General features: G+C 32.1%; 1 protein-coding gene, 1 long non-coding RNA gene and 1 pseudogene across 2 annotated transcripts in view; 2 read left to right on the top strand and 1 right to left on the bottom strand.

The window, feature by feature from the left end:
* LOC139484823 (uncharacterized) overlaps positions 1-27,764 on the bottom strand; it is a 452,262-nt gene that overhangs the window by 249,615 nt on the left and 174,883 nt on the right. The window lies entirely within an intron of this gene.
* LOC139484792 (uncharacterized) lies at positions 11,084-13,061 on the top strand (annotated as a pseudogene).
* On the top strand, positions 26,072-27,315 carry LOC139484820 (uncharacterized). The gene is made up of 3 exons (XM_071268809.1): positions 26,072-26,320; positions 26,644-26,801; positions 27,150-27,315. Exons 1-3 carry the CDS (start codon positions 26,218-26,220, stop codon positions 27,216-27,218), a joined length of 330 nt encoding a protein of 109 aa, XP_071124910.1. The 5' UTR covers positions 26,072-26,217; the 3' UTR covers positions 27,219-27,315.

Below are 27,764 nucleotides of genomic sequence, written 5' to 3'. Positions count from 1 at the left end.
TGGAACAGATATTGTTTTAATATTTGAAATTGATGATATGGAAAAATGGTACAGTAAACGTCCTTAGTGAATTAGTTGTCATGGAAGGAATGATTAATACAACATTTATGAAAATTAAATAATAGCTATCATAGATGATATGCAAGCACACATGAAAGGTTGCGTCTTTCTCTGAATTCTCAATGACTATGTTAGGGAAGTTCTGAACAGGCCATGTCTTTTACAAATTGTTAACGTCGTGATGGGGAAGGCCTCTTCATAGTCAAAGTCACTAGAATAGTTTGAAGAGTTCGGCTTGCTACTATAGAAAGGTTTACAGGGACATTCATTGTAGGCTTTCAAAATGACTCCGTTCCACAATCTTTGAGACATCTTACTCTCTATCGGAGGAGTTGCATAATTGAACTATTATAGCTAAGAAATGGTGAGTGTTGTCTTCCACTCACCGATATTACTGGATTGTGTCTCGATGTTTGGCCATCCTGTATCATTCATACTAAGAAAACTTATGTCTGGTGAACTGATTCGTGTTAATTGCTGTTGTTGAGTGTCCCTGTAAAGCTTTTCTAAGTATCAAGCATATATAGTTTGCCTGCTATGGCTATGGTGATACCCTTTAATTATCAGGTCTGTTTCAGAGCTTCAAGAATACCTTTGTTGAAAATCAAGAGAACCAATTTATCTTGCTTGTATGCTTGCAGATATCCTTTGTTAGCTACATTCCTATTTTGTTAGATGCGTTGTATCAGTCCTTCCTTTCATGATAACTACAAGTTGTTCCAGGCGTTTATTGTACAATTCAGCATGATCTGCAAGCTTGGAGATTGGTACAATACCTCTGCCAGACCGTGTGCCGTCAATCTATTTTATTATTTTGGATAAAAGATTCTTGGCTTTCTTTCTGTGTCTTTTATTCTGCCTATTTGCTATGTTGTCAAGTTTTATCAATCATCAAGCAGGATACTGGTAATTTGACATCTCCAGCTCTAACTTTGGCTAAGGAAATATGTCTTGTAGTACAGGCGCACAGTCATGTCCCATTTTTGTCGATTTTTAAATTTCGAAGTATCATGGAGATCTTCAGATACATCACCACAGAAAAAAATACATTGCAGTCATTGTTTGTGTTGATTCAGTATTACTTAACAGTGTCTAGTTACTTCTTGTTTTCTTTCAACTGGCAATTTATCTTCAACATCAAAAGTATGTTTTCCCTTTTACTGATGAAATATTTTGAGGTCTGAAAATTTGTTTGACAGGATTTGTGCGGTCTGGAGTGCTTCTGCAGTTCCATAACCCTTGTTCAACTGTTTCAAATTGAGCTAAAGGAAAACCAATTCAAGACCCAACATCGTTGTATGCCTGCATCAAAAAGAGTGATTGCCAGCTCAAATGTGTATGTCTGTTCTGTTTGGATCTGCTTGACATTGCATGCAAACCCTCACATGTCCTCTTGCCGTTTCACACATTCCTTCTAGTCTAAACGCCTATTATGTTCTTCTGATATCTAGCTCCAGTGTTTTAGAAATCTACAATTTTGATCTTTTCCAACAACAACGTTCGGTCATAAATTATATCACATATATATATATATATACGTAATTTCTGTTTTAAAAAGTTACTTAGGCAAACGTGTATACTGATATCTTTATTTTGTAAACATGTGCATGCCTTCCTTATCTGACCATTTTATAAATATTTAATGCATATTAGTAAAAAAAGTGTGAATGCAAACAGTGTGAATAAATAAGATTAGCGAATAATGTTATATTGGAAATTCATGTTTTCAAAATAGCCATCATTCAAAATGGCTACCAAAACATCAATACATATGAAGTCCTCAGATGACAGTCCTTGTCATCTGTTATGAATATACCATATGACTTTATAATAACTTCCTGCAGCAACCGCTTAACTGATAAGTCAAAGTGAACACGGTTACTAAGGAAATGCAAATGTGTAAAGGCAGTATTAAGTTGTACTACTCTATGTAAATGTGGAGGACAATGTGATAGAACATGATAGACAGAGTGAGGTTTGACAAATCATGTACATTTAATTTTTGTTAGATACTGTTAACGTCAATTGAGAACATTTGAGCAGTTGATGTTCCTATAACATTAATTACTTGTATGATATGAAATTCATTATGTCTGCAATCAAGGATTTTGAAAGTTGTTTCAAATGAACAATATCAACAAAGCGAATTGTCCTGTAATCAGCCAACTATTATAAATGACAGGTATAAAAATATTTTCTTGCTTTATTTATACTTGTAAAATAAAATTCTCCTGTTATTCTATGTTGAACAAGCGGTGGCACGAATATTGCTTTTAGAGTAACAGTTCATTTTATGATCTTCTTCGTGGTCGCGTTTTAACTATGTCGATTACTTTTGAACATATCTTTTGTATATCTTCGACATTGGTTTTTTTTTTAATTTTCATCGAATAATGACTACCTTTTTTGGCTTAAAAAAACAAAGATTTTCAAAATGGCCGCCATTCAATATGGGTAATATTTCAAAAAACTTTGTTCAACAAGACAATTGGAATCAGCACTGTTATTCTATTACCCAGGTTTCATGTCAATATCTTCTCTCATATTATTTTCAGAATTTTTTTTTATTAATCTATAGAGATCAAACGGCCGCCATTTTAAAATGGCCGCCTCTTCCGCAAATTTCGACTTTCAGAGTGGGTCCATAGCTTAAAATGTTGTCCATGACATATACTACCACTATTCCAAATTTCATGCTTTTACCACAATCTGAGCAATTTTGTCAAAAATCTGCACAAATCGACTGGACTATATAATTGCTTAAACCCTGTACAAGTCTTAGTAATGTATAGATACGGTAACTACTTTAAATATAGGATGTAGTGTCTCTGTTTCATCTGTTGATACCGCATGGAGTTTAAAACAACGAGTTAGATTTCTCTCGATGTTTGATTTTCTTTTACTGTTACCTTTTCTTTGCAATTTACATTAAAATGATTTTTAATTTCAAATTTTAATCCAGAATGATAGACCACTGTTGTTCAATATTTACCTTTATTACATTATATCAAAAAGAACAAGCACATTGAGATAATGTTCTGTTACATAATATTTACCAAACGCTATCTTCATTATATGACAAATAACGAACACTATGACACTTCAGTATTATAAGCTCACATTAATTGTCTTTAAAACTACTAGATGTCAGAGGAGACTATTTCTTAACCGTGATTAATTAGATATTGTCTTGATATTAAGGAAAGCTTATTAGTAACAGATGACAATAAACTCTTATAAGGCATTAAGTTTGACGTACCATTATGTCCTATGTTGTATGATTCCAATAGGTCAGTGTAATTTATCTAGAATAGACATCAAATGATGCAATTATATATCACCAAAGAAAACATGACAATGGAAACAGTCATAATATGTTAGAAAAATATAGTTATCATTTAGTTGTGCATGCATCAAGAATATATCAAGTTGTTATTTTAGTGACAAAGTGCACATATCATAACCACCATGTTTTTATTTAACATACATTTTATCGATTTCTGTTCTTTATGAAATTTGTTTATACTATGTTTTCCGATTATAACCCCATTACAAAAACGAAAATGTCGCTATGAATTGTTTTTTTCCAGAATTGTTCATGTTTTTCCTCAGCAGATTAAAGACCAAACATAATACATGTTTTACTTGACTGTGATAAATACTGCATAAAATAATACACAATTAGTATTTGTTACGAAATTTCCGACTGTCATCATACTGATTTGTATATTTCATTCAAAATACAACTTTCTTGAACTTTTTGCATTGGTGCGTTTCTAAATCTTAAATGTATGATAAAACTAAAAGCGTTTTGCAAATTTAGATTTTAACTGATGGGTGTTACTGCTAAGCGTCAGGAGAAATTGAAATCTGGAATGTAAAATTTCTTCTTCTAAATTCTTTTAATACAATGACTTAAGAGAAGCGATACTATTAACAGTTCGAATTGTGTTTTTCCTTAACATGCAACATGTCCATTTGTATTATTTGTCATGAATTGAGAAAAGGAAAATCCGTAATAAACTGCTTGATTGAACATAAATAATGTGTGCTGATATCATGGACTACTAAAACAACTACATTTCAACATGAATTTACTATAAGGGCATCATTGTCAGAACCAGTTAATCGTGTAAATACATCACTAAGACTATGCTTTCCTTTTTTTGCGTTATATTTTAAATCGTAAAAACTCAATCACGTAAGCCAAAATAAAAAAAATAAACGTTAACAAATGTGCAAATGTTATTCACTTGTGACTAAGACTCACGAATACTGATTAAAACAAATCAAAAGAAGCTTTTTGAGAAGATTAAAAAGAAGCGGCCATTATCCGTCAATTGCACGTTCCGCTATTAGATAATATCCTCTTACCCAAAAATGCAACTTTTAGTAAGTGACCATTTTGAACACATAAACACGTTACCAACACAACAGATACAGTTGAATATATCTCAAAAACATATTTAAATATATAACTTGACAATAAATGTAGTTTGGGAACACACCATTCGGACAAAAGAGGTGATTTCAGTTTTTCAATTGTGCACTTTTTTATGTAATAACATGTCAGTAGGGTCAGACCTATGAGTATTTATCAAATTTAGTAAACGGTTCTAAGCTCCTTACATTGCTCATCATGATTTCCTTCATATATACTTGCTGCTTACAATAAAACTATTGAACCAAGTCTCAAGGAACTAATAAAAAGCTTCATATAGTGTACAGGTTAATAATCATCAGATATGTTGGCAAACATACAAAGAGTTGAAGTAATTCCTTAGAAAAATCACGAGTTGGTTGACCGTTATAGTATCTTTGTTTTACAAATGACGAGAGCCATATTCCACATTTGTAACCACAAATCCGTCCTTGAATGTGACAGCACCGTGTTAGACTTATTTGAGCAACGGACGGGTGTCATATGAGAAGCATGACCTGTTTATTCTCCAAAATCATAGAAGATAAACCCCTGCTTTAGTGGGTATGTGTTGGTAAGTTTTGAGTTTTCTATGTTGTGTTTTGTATACTGTTATTTGTCCTCTAGTCGTTATTCGTTTTTTATCATGAGGTTGTCAATTGTCATCGAAGCATAGAGAGAGAGGAAACTTAAGGTAAATTTTGAGTTTTAACCAATGTCATTATGATCAAACATAACTAGCTATGAGATTGAGCGACACTTTACTCACCAACAATTTTCACAATTAAGATTTAAAAAAAACAAACTTATACAAATATTTAAACGAAACAAAAAACAACCAAACCGAATATAAGAACGCAAGATAACTATTTTACAAATTTAAGACACATCCTTTCAAAATGCAATGAGCAAAACAAGCTTATAATTTTCTAAAATTATGAATTTTATGCTTATTTGTCCAATATACTGGAGTATGAAACATTATTTGTATATCTTTATGTCTTTTGACATATAATTTTGCTGAGTACTTTGTAACACTTTTGGTGAATGTAGAATGTGTTCAATTCCTTTAAGCTATGCTTGATTGTGTTCTACAAAAATGTAGTTCAAATATGCCTGAAAACCAAAAGGTAAATATATATGGCCATAATGTAGTTATGAACTAATAATTAGAGTGATTAAATGTACGCAAAGTATAAAATTTTCTTCAGAGAACTTTTTGTGTGAAACAGGAGATTTTTAAACACCAGAAGCCGCATCTCGAAAGGCTTTCAGAGTGTGCTAATTTACAGAAAATGAATTTCACTACGTATCCAGAAAAATTAACTACATGTGAAAATGTATCAGCTTCGAAATGAGCAATCATGCATATACAAGTATAAGATATGGTCTGCGCTACAGAACAAAACGTAACCATTACCGCATATGAAAAATCAATTACGCTTATTGCTCCCTATGAACCAATGACTGCCACAGTTAGGTCACCTGTCACTTGGAAATTCACTGTTTTAAAAACATAATGCAATGTCGATGATCGGACTCCACAATAATGCTTATCGAAAACACTGTTAGTAACTACTAAAGTGTCATATTCTTTACATTATAAAATAAACTATATATAGCTCATACAACAGATTAAGTTACCGAAATTGTAAACACAACTCGTCCTAAGCTGTATAAGCAAAATGTTTATAATACATTTTCGGCACAAGTTAAGAAATGACCCTTCCTTTTCCACCCAGAGGCTCATAATATAATTTCTAAATAGCTGCATTGTTAACTATAGTTTACAGTAAAAGATTATCATCACCTTTACATATATTCTGAAGCAGGAAAATTATATTATTAGATATTCTGTTCTAAACGAGATTGGTATTTTTTGGTTGTGATTTGACAACCATAACTTCCACGTGTTGGTAAGAATAGTTATATGATTCCTTAGAAAGTTGTCTTAACTGATTCCAACTGTATGTAATTTGTATATTCAATATGGAAATAAGATAATACATATTTTAACATTCAAAGTTAGTATAGCTTAAAGGCTAATGCCATTTATGTTTATTTTTGAAAATTTGAATTAACTTCTATAGTATAGAAAATTAATTCATTATTTCCGTAATAATAGGCATCCGTGTTTATTTTATTGCATTACGAAAATTATGTATTAATATTAGACTAATAAAAGTTTCAATGTTGTTTGAAATATGAAAAGCGTTTCATCCCTTATAAATTTGATACCATTACGCTTTTGATAATATTCATATATAAATTTTATGTATCATTGCACTATATCAAATTTATCAAACAGATAGAACATTTATATATCATGTTAGATCAGGTTAACGTCAACCACATTTCTGATAAGGCAACGCATATCATATATTTACAGATATATACTATTACATTTCCGCGATATACAATTTCAGACTTATATTAATTACATTGTGTTCCAAAATATTCGTTCTACTAACCTTAATTACACAAATGAATTATGCATATTCTCAAACAAATTCTGCATAGATTCATTAAGTTTTTGTGTTTTATTACTGACATCAAAATTTCATCACATAATCAAAGACGCCATTCTTATTTTTTTTCTAAGATTTAATAACAAAATTGTATAAGTTATTGTGATAGAGTTTGTAAATTAGGTAACTAGTATCTGTATTATAACGTCTACGAGACACTTGAGATCTGATGCTGCAAACTCACAGTGATTGACTTATCTATTCTGATAGGCATTACTGGGAAATTTCATCTGACTTTTAACTACCTGTCTCTATAAATATGCCAACATTCCATAAGGACATTTCACCGCCTCCGTTTTGATAAGTTAATTTTCTTTTATAATTATTTTGAGGGAATTTGTGGTTAAACGAATTTCAATGAAACTGTCTGTTGACATAAAGCAACTGTTAAAGTAAGAATTGAACAAGAAACTGTATTGTGTGTGGTACGGATAAGCCAAAACATGTTGTAATCCAAGACACAATATACAACCCATCTGAGTATCATACATTTTTAGAGTATTTGCAATATTTATATTGGTTTTGCGGAGTATACAGTTTGCTCATTACGCTTTCCAGTGTAATTAAAACAATATTCTGCTTTTCCAATGTGTTCGAGTTCACTTGAAGGTAAAAAAAGAAAATCTTTCCACAACTCTGGATATGTAATGGAAATCGCATAGTTTGGTTGCTCAGTCACTAAGCAATGCATATCAAAACCTTTTGTCACCTTTACAATAAAGTAAAGCAGTATAGCAACGAGACAGTTCCAATTACTTTTCAGACATTCAGATAGATGTTAAATATATTATTCAATGTATTAAAAATAGATTTGGCCAATTTCTTTCATTAACTTTGACAAATATATAACGCCTACTCACGATACAATAACGAAATAACATGGCATAAAAAAAAAATATTTCTTAATTTTAGCCAAACATGTTATATTTCAGGAAACAATGTCCTCCGTGTAATATTTATAAATATATTGACTTATTACCGCAGTTTGATAGCTCCATATCAACACCTTAGAGTTATAATGCATCATTTCCGTACAGTTTTGTCTTCTACAGTGAAGACGATAAAACATAATTTCTTAATACTGCTATATTGTTTTTAACTATTAGGTTGATCATTTTAAATATGGAACATTGCTTAACATTTGAAGACTTGTATAATATTTCATTGCACAATTCCAGATACTGAATGCTTTGGGAATAACACAGTTTTCCTATCTAACATATATCATCCATTTAGCAATTACGAATTTGACAATTGAACATCTGACAGACTAATAGACTAAAAGAGACAATGTACATTTTGATTGCCTTACAAGATTAATTACTATATTGCAGTACATATTAAAGAAAGTTTCCGGAATTTCAAACTATATACATTTTAATGGACACTAAGTTAACGTTAATTAGGTTTCAACAATTTAGTTACAACCTTAGTTGATATTAGTTGGCCTTTCTTCAAGTGGATATATGTAAAATTTTATTTTGAATTTAACGAATATTTAGATTTGTTCTGAAATAAATAACCAAGGGGATAATTACTTTTTCTAGCATATGCAGGTTGCAACACTCTAGTCATGACTCTGAAAATATCTCCAGGCATATATAATGATTATACGAAATAACATCTGAAATACATGCACGTAACATTCACATATATGTCAAAGAAGCAGCTGGCTAGTTTATATAAACTGCTTCGTATCAATGCAGCTGCACAGTACATTTCATGTCTTTTTTTGTATGGAAAAGATTTTTTCATTACAAAAAATATATTTCCCTGAAACATGTACTTTTTACAAATTCTAACTGACATACAAGATTCCACTAATAAATGAATATTGAATTCACCATCCTCATACATTCTATAAGTAACAGTTTTGATATAACCGATTATCATGATTCCCTGAATACACTGCCATAATTTACACAAGAGAACTTGATTTCGAAACATCTTATATAATCACTTTCATTTCCAAGATTTAGATATTTTAGTTTCACATGCAAAACTCAATACAAAAAATAACGACCATCCTTATTTTTAAAGCTTACTTTTGAACGGTGGCATGTATTTTACCCTTTTTAAGTTTTCCTTAGAATGTCTAGAATTGATATGGGTAATGTATGTGTGTGTATGTGTGTAAATAAAGCTGTATAGCCGATCATAGCTATTTGGTTAGTAAATACAAAAACAAAACAACGATTAAATATGATTGCCTATGAGACAACTCTTCACAAGAGACCAAATAACACATATTATCAACTATGTGTTTAACTTCAACAATGGACAAAGCCCATACCACATAGTCATCTATAAAACGACAAATGTTATTAAATTATTAACAAATAAATGAACGAAAAACAAATATGTAGCACAGCAACAAACGCCAACCACTAAATAACAGGTTCCTGACTTGCCACAGACACCAACATACACAATGTGTCGGGGATACATATTAGCGGGATCCAAACCCTTTCATTACATGGAACAGTGGTGTAACAAAAAACATAAGAACGAACTATAAAAGTCAGTTTAAAAACGCTTAACTCATCAGATGGATACATTTAATTTTTAAAAGATTATTTTTTTTTTAATATTACTACACCGGTTTTACATATAGTACACTATATCTAAACCCAGATCATATGTTCATTGTGCGGTACGTTGATTTCTAAATTTTATTTCACATGATCTTTAAATCGAAACGAAAGTAGATTTTACATGAAGGGAAGTTCCAGTCACCGTTTTTAACTAAAATGGTAGGTAAATACTTATTCAATAACACATTTTTCCTCTTCTTTCTATTGTACAGTACTAGTGTTGTACATCCGATTCTTGTTTATCAATCTTCAGCTTGAACCTTTATCAATAAAACAAATAATCACCCTTTATTTTATTGGAAAAAAAGTTACAAGTGTGTACAATCGATTTTAAGACATTTTCACAGCACTGGAACCGAAGGTTTTACATGTATATACTATCACTTAGTCAAGAAATAATGAATATTGCAATTCTATTTTCAAATAACAATTTCACAGGAACTTAACATGGAAAATAGACATTCCAGGAAGGGAAGTCCCGTCACAAGTCATTGTTTTTAGATAAGAAGGCAGTTAATACTTCCCTACCTTTAATTACATTGTAAACTGCTCAACATACGATTAATGTATAAATAAATTCAGCTCAAACTTGTTTTCAATAAAATAATTGGCGATATGATCAGCATAACAAACGTATTGCTGAAGAAGCAAATTTGGCATTTACCTTATTTATGCCGCATATAAAAAAAATAAATGAAAAGAAAATCGGTCGAAAAAAGAGTAACATTAAAAATGTAGGGGGTGATAAAATAAAGACTTGCAAGTCCTTTACCAATCAACGAGGGGTTAATGATACAGGGTCCAGATCATTGCTTTTTTGTTTGGTGTTTCGTTGGATATTTTTGAAAACTGACGAAACATATATCACAAATACAGTTAGTTTGAGGAGCACAATAATAATATACAATAAAGTTAATGACATTCTTGTCAAGTAATTATACTGTTGCTTGGTAAAGGTCCAGGTTCTTTTTTGCCAAAATATCTCTCTGAATTCTATTTCTATGAACAAAAATATAGTAAGACCAATTTGAAACTAAAATGCTAGTAAAATAAGATACAGAATATTCTGTAACCATCACGATTAAAACACAACGAATCAATGTTATGTAAGCAATACGTTTAACACTACGTATCAAAATATTATGTTACCATTACTACACACATAGATATAGAAAATCTTGTAGTCTAACATTCTAAATAACAACATTTATTTAGAATCAGTGGTTGCGATTACAATTGTATATGCTTGAAACTATATTATGAATAATTGGACCACAACTGGGGATGCATAACTTATGATAACAAAATTATTCATTTGATATGCCAAACAAATGTTACTTTGTATTACGGATTACATTACACCAGTTTTTATCCAAAGTCTCTAGATTTTGTGGCCAGACAAAAACCCAGAATTAAACATTATTACGTGAATTTCTCACCCTAAATAAACGTACATTTACTCCTTTAATATTTTTACTGATTCAGCCACACAAAATACCTCAACAGATCTGTATCATTATCTATGCCAGAACATTGTTGGAACAGAAGAACATGTTAAATCAATCAGAATGATGAACACTGTCAGAAATAATTTACAAAACAACAAGCATAACACAATAATCGTCAGTGGAAGTTTTGGAGAGGGACTACAGATGCGAGGTAGCGATATAGATATGATGACGGTTTTGAAATATATCGAGGTCTGTGAAGATACACTCATTGATTTAAATGCTGCAAAAACATATTTTAAAATGAAAATGAAGGATACACAACCAGGTTTCTCTATGTTACGTCTACTGCACACCGGTATTGAAGCTATATATCTTTCAAGTATGTGATAAGATAGATAATGAGTTCTACATTTCAAACCTTTTATTTAAGCACAAACTATCGAATGCTAGTAGCAGGTTTTCGACTGTACATGGGCCATGTGTATCTGACAAACATGGACTATGTGACTTTGCAGGCTGTTTACGTAGTCAATTATGGATAACACCAGCAAGACGATGGGTAACACGATCAAATAATGCATGGCCGCCATACGACGCTAAACAAGCAATTGTAAAACACGGGGTTTTATTTGTACCTATAGGTGTAAAAGGATCGACGAATGAAGAATTAGAATGGCGCATATCATTTTCCGTTGGAGAAAAACTTCTTATTTATACATTTACACATACACAATTGCTATGTTATGCACTAATGAAAATCCTTTTGAAAGATGTTATAGCTTTAGATAAAGATTGTAAAGAATTGCTTTGTTCATATTTTATGAAGACAGTTTTATTTTGGATATGTGAGGAATTACCTTCATCAATATGGAAACCCGCAAACTTGATATACTGTTTTATGAGATGTTTCAGGAGGCTTATATATTGTGTTGAATATACATTTTGTCCTCACTATTTCATTCCCGAGAACAATTTATTTGTGAATAAGATACAAGGGCATTCCCAGAAAACCCTTTTAGAAAGGTTGAACATTCTAAACAGTTATGGTTGGCAATGTATCTTGATGTCAGATCAAATCTCGAATGTCCATGCATTGGCATTTGATATTAGCAAGGAATCAAGTTTTTTGCATGTCAATTCTTTTCAACAATTATTAACCACAACCATGTTTGTGGCCGACATTATGTGGAACCCTTTCGATATTCCTTTAGAAAAAGTGATATACAAGTTATGTTCCTGTAATAGTTCAAAAATCAAATACATGTACACATACTATATGTCAAAGTACAGTTTAGAAAGTGAGAAACTATTACCATTTGATGATATTTCCGGTAATAAATCTATTTATAAACTGAACAAAACATATATTAGTATTCTTCTACTTAACACACATCATGACGCTGTTTCTGGGTGGCTGATGTTAGCTTCGTTTTTCTACAAAAGAAAACAATACTATACAGCGCTTTACATTGTCCAATATTCTCTATTAAAATGTTCACCGGATAAACTCTATCAATTCATCAATTTTTCAGATATTCATTATGACCTGTTAGGTTTACATGTATTTAGGAAGATGACTAGTGTTCAGTTGTGGAGATTTTTGCTATTGGATTTGGTGATATTTCATAAAAGCGCTATATTAAAACCGGACGAATTGCAAATGATAAAACTAGCAATACCTCCAGTAGTGTATGCCCATTTCCTTTGTGTTCTATGTTATTATCATCTTAACAATAGATGGCAATGCTTGAATTCCCTCGAGGATCTACAGTTAACTATAGAGGAAAACTATTTAATAGAAAATCGCGAGTTGGATATATTCAGTTACAACATCCTAGGTATAAGTTTTCAATTAGTAGGAGACCTAGAATCAGCTAAACAAGCTTTTATGCAAGCTGAAAGTATATACAGAGAATTTTTATAACATAGCATTATATATATTTTGTGATTGATAATCTGGATTGTATTATTGCTATGCATATTCACGTATGCCTACGCATATCTGTCTAATTTTCTCTTTATATAGCTATATAGTATATAATTTCATTATGTGTCATTTGTATTTTTAAATTATTATATACTTAATTATTGTATGTTTAAAAGTAAAAAGAACGAGGGAGTCGATAATTAACAAATGTTTCAGATAAATAAAGTATATATACTGACAGACTTTATAAATACACCTGATTGTTATTTTTATTCTCCTTTTTAAATACGTAATTCTTATAAAATTAAAAACCAATTGTTCAGAGAACAATTGAAGGTCTTTCCACATCATAGGAATTTTGAAAAGAAGCTATTTACTTTATACTGATGCGACACATAAGTAGTTTCGATATACTTTTGAATGAAATAAGGGAGATAATTTGCTATTTGTTGTGAAGTAAATTTCTTCCAGTCTCATATGATAGCTTTTTGCACACTGATTCCAAAAATATATAGTTTCTTTATCATTTTGCCTCAAAATCAGAAGATAATTGGCCACTTTCGGTTGATCAAAAGTCATTTCGAGTCCTGAGTGATAAGTTAATGAATTCAAAAAACAAAATGTATGAATTATGAGTACTTTTTCATGAAAAAGTGCAAAAATAGCTACTTCCGGTTTTTTTAAGGTCACTTCCGGTTGACATTTTTCAATTTCATATGTCATTCAACCTTTTGTAAAAGGTCATATGGCCTTATCATGAACCAAATTGAAGAAATAATCAATTAACCTTATAATTGAACATTTCAGGGACAGTAACTCCTATAAGAAGCCATTGGATTGTTTCAGACCAAATTTAAATTATCTTGATTACAATAAAGCATACATTTTCCACTTGTTCTTTTAAATATATCTTTAAAAGTGTTTGAGAAAATGCAAAAATAAGCCAAATTCAAAATTTAGAATATGACCTTGACCTTGTACCTTGACCTAATTTAATTTCCATTCAAAACAAAGGATCCTAGGTCTCTATCACTTATGGTTTACAAGATAGAAATGCATATCACTTATATCAAATGCATTAGGGGAAATAACTCTCACATGGAGCGTTCATATTGCTTCGGTCAAAATAGGACAAATCATGCGAAGGATATACTGAGCAATTTTATAAAATAAATTTTTAGTAATCTTTTACGGTTGCGAAGGAGTAGTGGACACAAGGAAAACAGTGTTTGGGGAGATAACTCCGACAAAGAAAAGTATTCGGTTACGCAGGGTAAATTTCAAAGGCCAATAAACTGTTCGATATCATATACCAAATATCTAAGCGACATATTGCAAAACAAATATTTATTGCAAGAACAAAATTAGGCGGAAGAAAAAAAAATAATCAGAAGTAAAACAATAGGACTTTCCACAGAAAAGTGGAAAGACCTAATTAAAATATAAACATAAATTTCTTCAATTTCTGCATTGTCTCAAAAACTTTTGTATTTCAAAAGTTATTTCATAACAATATGCTCAATGTTCAAATCATGTAGTGTGCACTGAAACCATGGTTTCCCACTTATCATGGAAGTGTCACCGTCAAAGGAAATATCTTCCTGTAATAAACACCTAAATGATTGTCAGAAAGGCCAAACAGTTCTTTTTGACATGTTTTGAGTTCTATTTTGTACCTTACTGTTCCACTCTCTACAGTATGTTTTAGCAAATATATGCTTTAAACTTTAGGGATTGAATGGTTTATTATCTGCAGTTGATTCTTTGGCATTTCAGTTTTATGGCGTGAATATGTCTGATATCGCATTTGACGAATTGATTAAGGTAGCGGGTTCGTAAACGTGCAATCACACGGCTAATTTTAATGATTTGTTTGGCAAGTAATTGGAGGATATGGAACAGCATATGTATATCGATAGGAATAATAAGTTACCTTTTCTCTTTAGGATAGTAGCTATTTGAATGATCTGTTAAACAAATTCTAATATTTAGGATGCACTTAGGTATCAAAAACTTATTGATAAATTTGAATTTAAATTGCCTTTTCACAATATTTTTGTGTACAGTCTTTAATTCGCCCCTTCCTCCAATATCAATGATCTGAAAACACTTACATTTTGCTTTCAGTAATATTCAAAAAGGGTTAGTTTCCCGATGAGTATTAACCTGTCTTATTAATGCGGTATAGTAATACAAAAATATTCCATTCTGATTTAAATAGTTAAATAATGATATGTTTTTTCCTTTTTAACTTTAATTTCATTGTGTATTAAATGAAAATGGACATATACAGACTGTCAATACTGCTTAACAGAGTGAATAGAAGATAAAGCACAATCAATGGAAACTACTTCATTTTTAAAACTTTCACGTCATACAAATTAATTGTGTCGGCTATTGGTACTTTACGGAACAAAACAAAACGGAACGGAATTTCAATGTAGGTATCCATAGGAAGCATTTATCGAAATTACGAAAAATATTTAACACAATACAAACTTTAAAGTTTTGTATTATTGTTTTCAGCATACAGATAACACAATTGCAGGATTAATTTAATCTTCACTTGTAAAATGTTTAATACTGCATAACATCGGGAAATATCCCGTAGATAAACTCATTATAAATACAAGGATTAAAATTTTATATTTACGCCAGACGCGTTTCGTCTACAAACGACTCATCAGTGACGCCCGAATCAAACCATGTTTAAAAGGCCAAATAAAGTAAAAAGTTGAAGAGCATTGGATACCAAAACTTCCTAAACGTTTTGCCAAATACAGCTAAGGTATATAGATGTACATGTATGTCCTGATAAATTATAATGATTTTGTCGTACTGGCAGGTCAGAGAAAAAAATACTCAGTTTCGTATTTAAGAACACAGACATCCCGTCGTCCTTTCTGACGTCGATTAAAAATTTTGATTCTGGTTTTAACTTTTTAAATCTGTTTTACTGATCATCAGTAAGAAAGATGTTGATTTCTGGTGGCTCCGCTCCTCTCCAAATACGGAATCGGCCGAGTTTTGCATAATGGAAGATGAATGTGCCCTGGTTATTTTCCCGTGGCAGTTATATTACTAAAGCAAATCAGCAGTTAAATTGATAAAGTTTCTTAAATCTACGACATATGGTCTACAGTTTTGTAACTATACTTTATATTGTAAGCGAATATGCCATTTTTATGTTTTCCATTGAATGTCTAGAATTCAAAAGTAAAATATATATGTGTATATGTGTTTACAAAGTTTTATAGCTATGTCGTAAGTATTTTGAATAATTTTTCATTTCAATTTTTCGAGTGAAATCTATATTTTTTTCTTGATATTACATCACTGGAACGAACAGTGTTACATGTATACATTGGTTTATTCTGGTAATTCCTACATTTGAATTTTACATGTATAGGCAGACTACTAAATTGTATGTTGGACAATTGGAATATGTAAGATTATGTAGTAACAACACTAAACTACTTAATCGATGTGAATCAACAAACAAATGGAAGTTTTTAACGACCTTGACTTGCAATACAGCCCTTGCACGGTCGGCCCTGATTTGTGCCTTGTTGGGCATTAATAATTAGATGTTTACCATATGGTAATTGACATTATTTAGAATGATAAAATAAAATTGTATGAAAAATAATATAGACCAAAAATTTGAATAAATTATATATAAATTATATATAAATATACTAAATAAATAAATGATTTGGAAAATACATTGAAGGTATAAAAAGTCATGAGAATTCCGAATGAAATTAGGTTATATCCGGGCACTCTGGTTCTAAACCTTGGTTCCATCTGGGTTTTCTGGTTCTGAACCTTGGTTCTTTGGTTCGAAACCATGGTAACTGGTTCAACATCCGGGTTGTTTGGTTAAGGCAACCCACTTCTTGGTTCCATCTGGGTTCTATTCTAGAACATTCTAATGTTCCCGTTGAACATAACAGAAGATAACCGCAAGTCTCCGAATAAAAAGGTAAAGTAGGTCAAAGACGCTAAAATTAGTTTATAACATTAAACATTTTAGCATCGACGGTAAAGGAAGCTATAAGGTACTTATCTTCTCATTTTAATTATTTTGATAAGGAAACTAGATAAAAATAAAGCATCGTATAGATTTTTAAAACAAACCAAAGTATACAGTACATCGAACATCTTTTTATTTAATTCAGTCATGCTGTTTTCTTTTTTTTTTCCTTTACTCATCCCTTATTTACGTAAATATGTCTAGACAGTGGCGGATCCAGAACTTTTCCTAAGGGGGCCCGCTTCATTCATGCTTCAATGATTCCCTATATAATCAACCAAATTTTTCCCACGAAGGACCCCCCTCCATCCCCCCCCCCTGGATCCGCTCTTGGTTCCATCTTAGTTCTATTCTAGATCATTCTAATGTTCCCGTTGAACATAACAGAAGATAACCGCAAATCTCCGAATAAAAAGGTAAAGTAGGTCAAAGACGCTAAAATTATTTTATAACATTAAACATTTTAGCATCGACGGTAAAGGAAGCTATAAGGTATTTATCTTCTCATTTTAATTATTTTGATAAGGAAACTAGATAAAAATAAAGCATCGTATAGATTTTTAAAACAAACCGAAGTATACGGTACATCGAACATCTTTTTATTTAATTCAGTCATGCTGTTTTCTTTTTTTTTTCCTTTACTCATCCCTTATTTACGTAAATATGTCTACACAGTGGCGGATCCAGAACTTTTCCTAAGGGGGCCCGCTTCATTCATGCTTCAATGATTCCCTATATAATCAATCACATTTCCCCCACAAAGGGTTTGGGGGACGCCCCCTGGATCCACCTATGCTAGAAGTTTTAAAACCACCCAATTAGGACATGTTGTTTATATGGCTAACGATATGTGCATCTAGCCACTTGACCAGTTGACGACTTGCATATATATTTGATTGCACATTTATTATCAAGTTCGACTGAATTTTATTTATTGGATTTTTAATAATGTCAGATTTGAAAGAAATACATGTGAAGTATATGTTAGAAATCTTTTTGTTCAAAACCGAATATTAAAAGACATATAAAGGAAAGTTATGATCAATAAGTTGGTAAGCTTTAATTAGTTGGAAAAAAAGTTATAAATATAATAAAATGTATAATTATGTACAATAAATTTGTCAAATTTGATACTCATTCAGTCGTTGTGAAGGGCATGTATATAATCATTCGGCCAAAAATAAAGAAATCAAGATTAAGATTGAATATTATTTTTACAATACAATTAATTGTACATGTGTTAATGACAGTGCTAGTGGGATGTGTATCACCAGCACAATAGTAAGAACTTCTGTGCTGGCGCCATGATTTAGGAACATAAAGAGTTACACTATTCCGTCTGTCCAGAATTTCCCATAAAAACGGGTTCTGCTCTTCTTACTTTAGTTTGCCTCAATCAAATACTTCAAAACCTAAACACAATATATAAAAGGAGCTGATGCATGAGTGCCAATGAGAACTCTCCACAAGAGACTAAATGACACAGAAATTAACAGTTATACAATGTAGCCTAGGTCACCAACACGGTCTTCAACAATGGGCAAGGTTCATACCGCAAAGTCAGCTTTTAAAGGCACCGACATGACAATGTAAAACAATTCAAACGAGAAAACAAACGGTATAAGTTATGTACAAAAAATAAACGAAAAACAAGATAGGCACGTGCATATAAAATAAGGCGGGGTTAAAAATGTTAGCGGGATCTCAACCCTCCCCCGTATGTGGCATGAGTGCCAATAAGAACTCTCCACAAAAGACCAGATCACTCAAACACTAACAACTATGGGTCATATGCAGCTTTCAACAATGAGCAAAGTCAATACCGCATATAGTCAGCAATAAAAGGCACTGAAATGACATTGTAAAACAATATCCAAACGAGAAAATAAACGAACAAATTTATGTACAAAAAATGAACGAAAAACAAGTATGTAACACATAAAAAACGACATTCATTGAATTACAGGGTCCTGACTTACCACAAGCACATACATACCGAATAAGGCGGGTTGAACATGTAAGCGGGATCCCTACCTCAACACAAAATCAAATTTGAATTTTTTAAGTATCACTTTTACCGTTCAAGAGTTATCATGTCCCTTTAAAAAAATATAAAAAGTGCTGACTCTTTCGTTTCCTTTGTTTTAAATAAGTCTGACTCAATCAAATGTTATGAACCTTATACGCGATTCACATTACCCCATAACACAGATCTGTAAAGCTCAATATTGGGTCACGATGGCGTCACTGTTCATGTTTTTTTAGATGTTAAAAGTTGTGGTACGAGTACCAATGATACAAATGTCAACCCGGAGCCTTGAGATAGGAAAACTGCTAAATCTATTGTTTCCGTTCTTTAACTCTAATTTGCCTCAGCCAAATGTTTTGAAACTTATTCACAATGCTTATGGTCACAAAACGGTCAAAATTACGCGAATCCTGCATCTATATGTGGAAGTTTACTCATTTTTTTCACAAGCAGGGGCATCTGTGATTAATAGACATATTCTACATTTATTTCAGTAATCAGCTTATTTTCTTCCATTGAATTCTCTTTTTAAATAAACTGAACTTGCACATTTTTTTTCAGGATCTCGGTGCAGTTTGGTAACAGACAGTGATATCAAGTTAAATGTGACCAACTTAACAAAGTGTTTCACTAGATTGAGCTCTCTGTCTAAGTGTACTTTAATGGTTCTTAGCATTGAGTTCAGTTTATTGATATGCGTATACCTTCTGTGTGAATTTTTATGATGTAAAAGCAGACTATCCATACCTACATGTCCATGAAATGAAATCTAAGGTAAAATGATTGAAACATTTTGCATTATCTATCACAGCTGGCAGAACATGATGCTACTGAAGCAGTAAAATTTCTTACTTGATATTCACGGAAATTAAAGGATTTAGTTTCATTTGAACCAAACATTCTAAAAAATTGAGAATGGAAATGTGGAATGTGTAAAAGAGACAGTAACAATGTCAAAAGAGCAGAAAGCAGTCAAAGGTCATTTATGAGTCCTCATAGCTGACTATGCGGTATGGGCTTTGCTCATTGTTGAAGGACGTACGGGGACCTATAGTTGTTAAAGTCTGTGTCATTTTAGTCTTTTTTGGATAGTTGTCTCATTGGCAACCATACCACATCTTCTTTTTTTATATCTTCAACAAAGCGAGAAAATCCCTCTTCAAGAGGCGGGCTTCAGATGGCCCTTAACAAAATGTGTACCAGTTCAAACTTCAAATTATAAAATCAACTTACAATTAAAAATATACAAGACTAACAAAAACCAGAGACTCCTGACTTGACGTCAAGGTAATCATACCAAGAGACACATCCAATATGCAAAGGTCAAGAGTCAAAAAGTCATAGTCTGGTCAAAAGATTCTTGTGAAAAAAAAAGGATTTTGATAAAAGGGTCATTGTGGTACACTAAACTAACAATATATCTTATGTATCTAATATATCTTAGAAGATGTGGTACGAATGCCAATCATACAGTTAATTCTCCATTTAATTCAAACAAAATATACAAGTTTTACATTGAGGACAAAGGTCAAGCTCACATGACGTTTCTCGTGCCAATAGACTCATATAGAAAACCTAGGGCAGAGACAGAAACACAAGACATATAATAACTAAACTCAATTGAATGGAACTTGTATTGCAGGTCACTACAATTGCCTTCAACAAAGAATATAAACTCTCGCAACAAAGCAAGATTAACCCCGTCTTTCACTAAAGTTTGAGCAGGATTCTTTGCAACGATTATCTTAACACATATAATTGAGAATCGAGTCGTGCAGTTATGTCAAGAAATTAAAACGGTAAGATTAAACATTAAAACAGTAAAAGCTAGCCTAAGGGTTTACCATTAATTTTTAACCCAACCATATGATAGTACTATGGTAAACTTATGGATACACATGATACAGTCATGAAATTGAATATTTGAAATAGTACGACCAGAACAATACAAGACAGAGTTGTAAACAAAAGAAAGTAATGATGCATATCGAATTTTTAATTCCAATGCACAAATTAGGAACCGTAGTTTTCATTCAATTTATTTATCTAAAATGTACGCTTGGGTTAAACAATGGAAATTAACACTGTATATTCATATAAACGATCAATCTTGTATACTAAATAAATAAATGATTTGGACAATACATTGAAGGTATAAAAAGTCATGAGAATTCCGAATGCAATTAGGTTATATCCGGGCACTCTGGTTCTAAACCTTGGTTCCATCTGGGTTTTCTGGTTCTGAACCTTGGTTCTTTGGTTCGAAACCATGGTAACTGGTTCAACATCCGGGTTGTTTGGTTAAAGCAACCCAACTTCTTGGTTCCATCTGGGTTCTATTCTAGAATATTCTAATGTTCCCGTTGAACATAACAGAAGATAACCGCAAGTCTCCGAATAAAAAGGTAAAGTAGGTCAAAGACGCTAAAATTATTTTATAACATTAAACATTTTGGCATCGACGGTAAAGGAAGTTATATAAGGTATTTATCTTCTCATTTTAATTATTTTGATAAGGAATCTAGATAAAAATAAAGCATCGTATAGATTTTTAAAACAAACCAAAGTATAATACGTACAGTACATCGAACATCCTTTTATTTAATTCCGTCATTTTTTTTTCCTTTACTCATCCCTTATTTACGTAAATATGTCTAGACAGTGGCGGATTCAGAACTTTTCCGAAGGGGGACCCGCTCCAGTCATGCTTCAATGATTCCCTATATAATCAACCAAATTTTTCCCACAAAGACCTCCCCCCCTGGATCCGCCTCTTGGTTCCATCTGGGTTCTATTCTAGATCATTCTAATGTTCCTGTTGAAAATAACAGAAGATAACCGCAAGTCTCCGAATAAAAAGGTAAAGTAGGTCAAAGACGCTAAAATTATTTTATAACATTAAACATTTTAGCATCGACGGTAAAGGAAGCTATAAGGTATTTATCTTCTCAATTTAATTATTTTAAGAAAACTAGATAAAAATACAGCATCGTATAGATTTTTAAAACAAACCGAAGTATACAGTACATCGAACATCCTTTTATTTAATTCAGTCATTTTGTTTTCTTTTTTTCCCTTTAAAAATCCCTTATTTACGTAAATATGTCTAGACAGTGGCGGATCCAGAACTTTTCCTAAGGAGGGCCCGCTCCATTCATGCTTCAATGATTCCTATATAATCAACAAAATTTTTCCCACAAAGGCGGGGGGGGGGGGGGTGGGGGGTGGCGCCTATGCTAGGAGTTTTAAAACCACCCAATTAGGACATGATGTTTATATGGCTAACGATATGTGCATCTAGCCACTTGACCAGTTGACGACTTGCATATATATTTGATTGCACATTTATTATCAAGTTCGACTGAATTTTTTTTAATGGCTTTTTAATAATGTCAGATTTGAAAGAAATACATGTGATGTATATGTAAGAAATCTTTTTGTTCAAAACAGAATGTTAAAAGACATATAAAGGAAAGTTATGATCAATAAGTTGGTAAGCTTTCATTAGTTGGAAGAAAAGTCATAAAATATAATAAAATATATAATAATGTACAATAAATTTGTCAAATTTGATACTCATTCAGTCGTTGTGAAGGGCATGCATATAATCATTCGACCAAAAAAAAAGAAATCAAGATTAAGATTGAATATTTTTATAATAAAATTATATGTACATGTGTTAATGACAGTGCTAGTGGGATGTGTATCACCAGCACAATAGTAAGAACTTCTGTGTTAGCGCCATGATTTAGGAATATGAAGAGTTACACGTACTAGTCCGTCTGTCCCGAACGTCCCATACAAACGGGTTCCGCACTTCTTACTTTAGTTTCCCTCAACCAAATACTACAAAACTTATACACAATATATAAAAGAAGTTGGTGCATGAGTGCCAATAAGAACTCTCCACAAGAGACTAAATGACACAGAAATTAACAATTATAAAATGTAGCCTAGGTCACCACACGGTCTTCAACAATGAGCAAGGTTCATACCGCAAGGTCAGCCATTAATGCACCGACATGACAATGTAAAACAATTCAAACGAGAAAACAAACGGTCTAATTCATGTACAAAAAAATAAACGAAAAACAAGATAGGCACGTGCATATAAAATGAGGTGCGGTTAAAAATGTTAGAGGGATCCCAACCCTCCCCCTTATTTGGCATGAGTGCCAATGAGAACTCTCCACAAAATACCAGATGACACAAACACTAACAACTATAGGTGATATACAGATTTCAACAGTGAGCAGAGTCAATAACGCATATAGTCAGCAATAAAAGGCACTGAAATGACATTGTAAAACAATAATCAAACGAGAAAATAAACAAACAAATTTATGTACAAAAAATGAACGAAAAACAAGTATGTAACACATAAAAAACGATATTCATTGGATTACAGGCTCTTGACTTACCACAAGCACATACATACCGAATAAGGAGGGGTTGAACATGTAAGAGGGATCCCCACCTCAACACAAAATCAAATTTGAAATTTTTAAGTGTCACTTTTACCGTTCAAGAGTTATCATGTCCCTTTAAAAAATATAAGAAGTGCTGACTCTTTCGTTTCCTTTCTCTTAAAAAAGTCTGACTCAATCAAATGTAAGGAACCTTATACGCGATTCACATTACCCCATAACACAGATCTATGAAGCTCAATATTGGGTCCCGATGGCGTCACTGTTCATGATTTTTTTAGATGTAAAAAGTTGTGGTACGAGTACCAATGATACAAATGTCAACCCGGAGCCTTGAGATAGGAAAACTGCTAATCTAGTGTTTCCGTTCTTTAACTTTAATTTGCCTCAGCCAAATGTTTTGAAACTTATTCGCAATGCTTATGGTCACATTTTTAGTACGGTCAAAACTACGCGAATCCTGCATCTATATGTGGACGTTTACTATTTTTTTTCACAAGCAGGGGCATCTGTGATTAATAGATATATTCTACATTTATTTCAGTAATCAGCTTATCTACTTCCATTGAATTCTTTTTTAAATAGACTTAACTTGCACATTCTTTTTCAGGATCTCGGTGCAGTTTGGTAACAGACAGTGATATTTCAAGTTAAATGTGACCAACTTAACAAAGTGTTTCACTAGATTGAGCTCTCTGTCTTAGTGTACTTTAATGGTTCTTAGCATTGAGTTCAGTTTATTGATATGCGTATACCTTCTGTGTGAATTTTTATGATGTAAAAGCAGACATTCCACACCTACATGTCCATGAAATGAAATCTAAGGTAAAATGATTGAAACATTTTGCATTATCTATCACAACTGGCAGCACACGATGCTACTGAAGCAGTAAATTTTCTTACTTGATATTCACGGAAATTAAAGGATTTAGTTTCATCTAAACCAAACATTCTTAATAATTGAGAATGGAAATGTGGAATGTGTAAAAGAGACAGTAACAATGTCAAAAGAGCAGAAAGCAGTCAAAGGCCACTTATGAGTCCTCATAGCTGACTATGCGGTGTGGACTTTGCTCATTGTTGAAGGCCGTACGGTGACCTATAGTTGTTAATGTCTGTGTCATTTTGGTCTTTTATGGATAGTTACTTCATTGGCATCCATACCACATCTTCTTTTTTATATCTTCAACAAAGCGAGAAAATCCCTCGACCAGAGGCGGGCTTCGGATGGCCCTTAACAAAATGTATACCAGTTCAAACTCCAAATTATAAAATAAACTTACCATTAAAAACATACAAGACTAACAAAAACCAGAGACTCCTGACTTGACGTCAAGGTAATCATACCAAGAGACACATCCAATATGCAAATGTCAAGAGTCATAGTCTGGTCTAGAGATCCTTGTAAAAAAAACAAAGCGGATTTTGATAAAAGGGTCATGGTGGTACACAAAACTAACAATATATATTATGTATCTAATATATCTTAGAAGATGTGGTACGAGTGCCAATCATACAGTTAATTCTCCATTTAATTCAAACAAAATATACAAGTTTTACATTGAGGGCAAAGGTCAAGCTTACATGAAGTTTCTCGTGCCAATAGACTCATCAACTTATGACAATACATCTACATGCCACATATTCAGAAGCAAGGTCAATTGAAAATTATAGTTTGAGGTCAAGGTAATATACCGAGGAACACACTGCAACATGATGACACACATGTATATGCATACATGTAGGTCAGGAGTCAAAAAGTCAAAGTCTGATCAAATGTTCCATGTAAAAAATACACAGAACAGTCTTGCACGAAAGCTCATCATGGTACACGTAACAATGTCTTATGTCATGATTCACTACACATGCAAAATATAGAAAACCTAGCGCAGAGACAGAAACACAAGACATATAACTAAACTCAATTGAATGGTACTTGAATTGCAGGTCACTACAATTGCCTTCAACAAAGAATATAAACTCTCGCAACAATTTATTATACAATGCAAAGTTAACCCCGTCTTTTACTAAAGTTTGAGCAGGATTCTTTGCAACGATCATCTTAACACATATAATTGAGAATCGAGTCGTGCAGTTATGTCAAGAAATTAAAACGGTAAGATTAGACTATAAAACAGTAAAAACTAGCCTAAGGGTTTACCATTAATTTTTAACCTAACCATATGATAGTACTATGGTAAACTGCTTTCGGGTCGATCCGGCCCCACGTCGATCCGGCCCAAGTCGATCCGTCCCACGTCGATCCGGCCCATATGTAAAGTCGATCCGGCCCCAATAAAAAATATATTTATAGGGAACAGAAATAAAGATATATAAATGATGTTATTAATAAATGTTTATGATTTTTATTATAATGTAATAGTTGTAGACTACAGTAAAAAAGAAAAATCTTCAGATGAGTATAAAACAACTAGATTGATTATGTTTTTATTACAAGTTTTCAAGATTATCGGGTATAATTATAATTAAAACAATTCAAACATCAACATTAATCAGCAGTAATTAGCAATTTCTTTCAATTGACTTTGATTCTAACAAGTCTTTCATCTTGTGTAATAACAAATAGTTACATACACAACGGTACAAGCCGATCCCCAAGCTGATACATACAAACTTTGTTTTTCTTTTAAGTTCTTAAAATTTCTCAAATTGAGAAATTTTGTTTGATTTGCCGAATCCTATCTATAAAAGAGAAGACAGAATGCTTTTATTTTTAATATCACAATGGCGTTTCCTTGTGTGGTTTGTCTCCAACATGTTAGACCTCGACAGCATGCACTTCAGTGTGAGGGATGTTCAAAGTGGCAACACCGTCTATGCAATACTGGTAAGTTTCTAATTTGCCTTTTTTCTTTAATATCATCAAACTGTAATTTTGCATATAAGTTTTTATATATGAGACAGTATACTATATAGTTTTGTTTCAAATTTCGGAATGTTAATTTGCGTGTTTTTCATGTGTAAAATGGTAAAAAGCTGAATAGAAAAAGAGTTCAATTAGTTCAAATATTTGAATTATATATTTACATCATATATTTGTATTATATGTTTGCATGAAATATTTATGTTACATTTTTGCATCATGAATTTGTATTATTTTCATTCTACATTATAAAGACAGATTTTTATTATCCTTTATTTCATTTATAGGAGTATCTCAACTGGAATACAGACGCATGGTAAATGCAGAAATAGATGTAATCTTCAGGTGCATCGAGTGTATGCCAGCTGAGCCAGATGTAGCTCCTGAACCAGAACCTGAACCTGAAGCTGAACCTGAAGCAGCACCTGAACATGAACCAGAAGCTGTAAGTTAATAGAATTGTGTTAGAAAATACTACTAAAATATATATATTGTATTTAAGTAAACTATTCTCCATGAAAAGAATTTTTTTTAACATCTTTATTAGTAATATTATTTAATCGCATGTAGCAAGGAAATAATTTAATTATTATTATTATTTGATAATGAATCCTAAATGTGTTAAAATTGTGAAATTAAGTGGGGTTGTATGTTTTATTAGTTATTGATATATATAATGATTCAATCACATCTATCAAGGTGATAATTCAATAATATCTAATTAACTAAAAAATAAATTAATGTGTAATTTAATAAAACAATAGTCTTATGTTCATTTGTGTTCATTTTATAGGTTATACCAGACCAGTCCTTCAATATTTCATTGGCTATTGAAGAAGTAGAAGAAATAGTAGAAAGGTAAGTTTCTTAAAGATAAGATTCGAAAGATGTGAAAGACTATGCTAATGATTAAAACAAATATTCATCCTTTGTCCAAATATTAATTAACGTTTGTTGAACCAGATTGATTACTTAATCTAATTATACCAATTGTCTTTTATAATATACTAAGTATTTGTGTTTCGTTTGCTCTGTTTTGCTATGTATTAATATGTTTGTATATATTAACACTGTGCGGGACAAATTTGCCATTCCGGTATCGGCAAATCTGACTTTGTCGGTTTACAAGATATCAAAAAAAAAAATTGCCCAGTGATAGATTATTGAAAAACTGAAAAAATGCCATATGTCCCAACTTGTCACTGTTGTCACTCTTGTCACTGCAGCTGATTAAAAGTACATTTCCCATGGGAAATTTGATAATTCCCATGGGAATATTAGAATTTCCCATGGGAACATTGGAAGTTCCCATGGGAAAAAATACTTTTCCCATGGGAAGTTTAGAGTTCCCATAGGAACTTTAAAGTTCCCATGGGAAAAGATGAATACAAAAAGTTCCCATGGGAAT

This window comes from Mytilus edulis, chromosome 8, assembly GCF_963676685.1.
Source record: "Mytilus edulis chromosome 8, xbMytEdul2.2, whole genome shotgun sequence".
Lineage (NCBI taxonomy): Eukaryota > Metazoa > Mollusca > Bivalvia > Mytilida > Mytilidae > Mytilus > Mytilus edulis.
This window is presented reverse-complemented; position numbering and strand designations above follow the sequence as displayed.

Bases quoted from the DNA above. Each gene is read 5' to 3' on its own strand.
- LOC139484820 (XM_071268809.1), top strand. From the start codon at position 26,218: ATGGCGTTTCCTTGTGTGGTTTGTCTCCAACATGTTAGACCTCGACAG. The intron at 26,321-26,643 runs GTAAGTTTCTAA...TTTCATTTATAG, and splicing joins ACACCGTCTATGCAATACTG to GAGTATCTCAACTGGAATAC. The intron at 26,802-27,149 runs GTAAGTTAATAG...TTCATTTTATAG, and splicing joins CTGAACATGAACCAGAAGCT to GTTATACCAGACCAGTCCTT.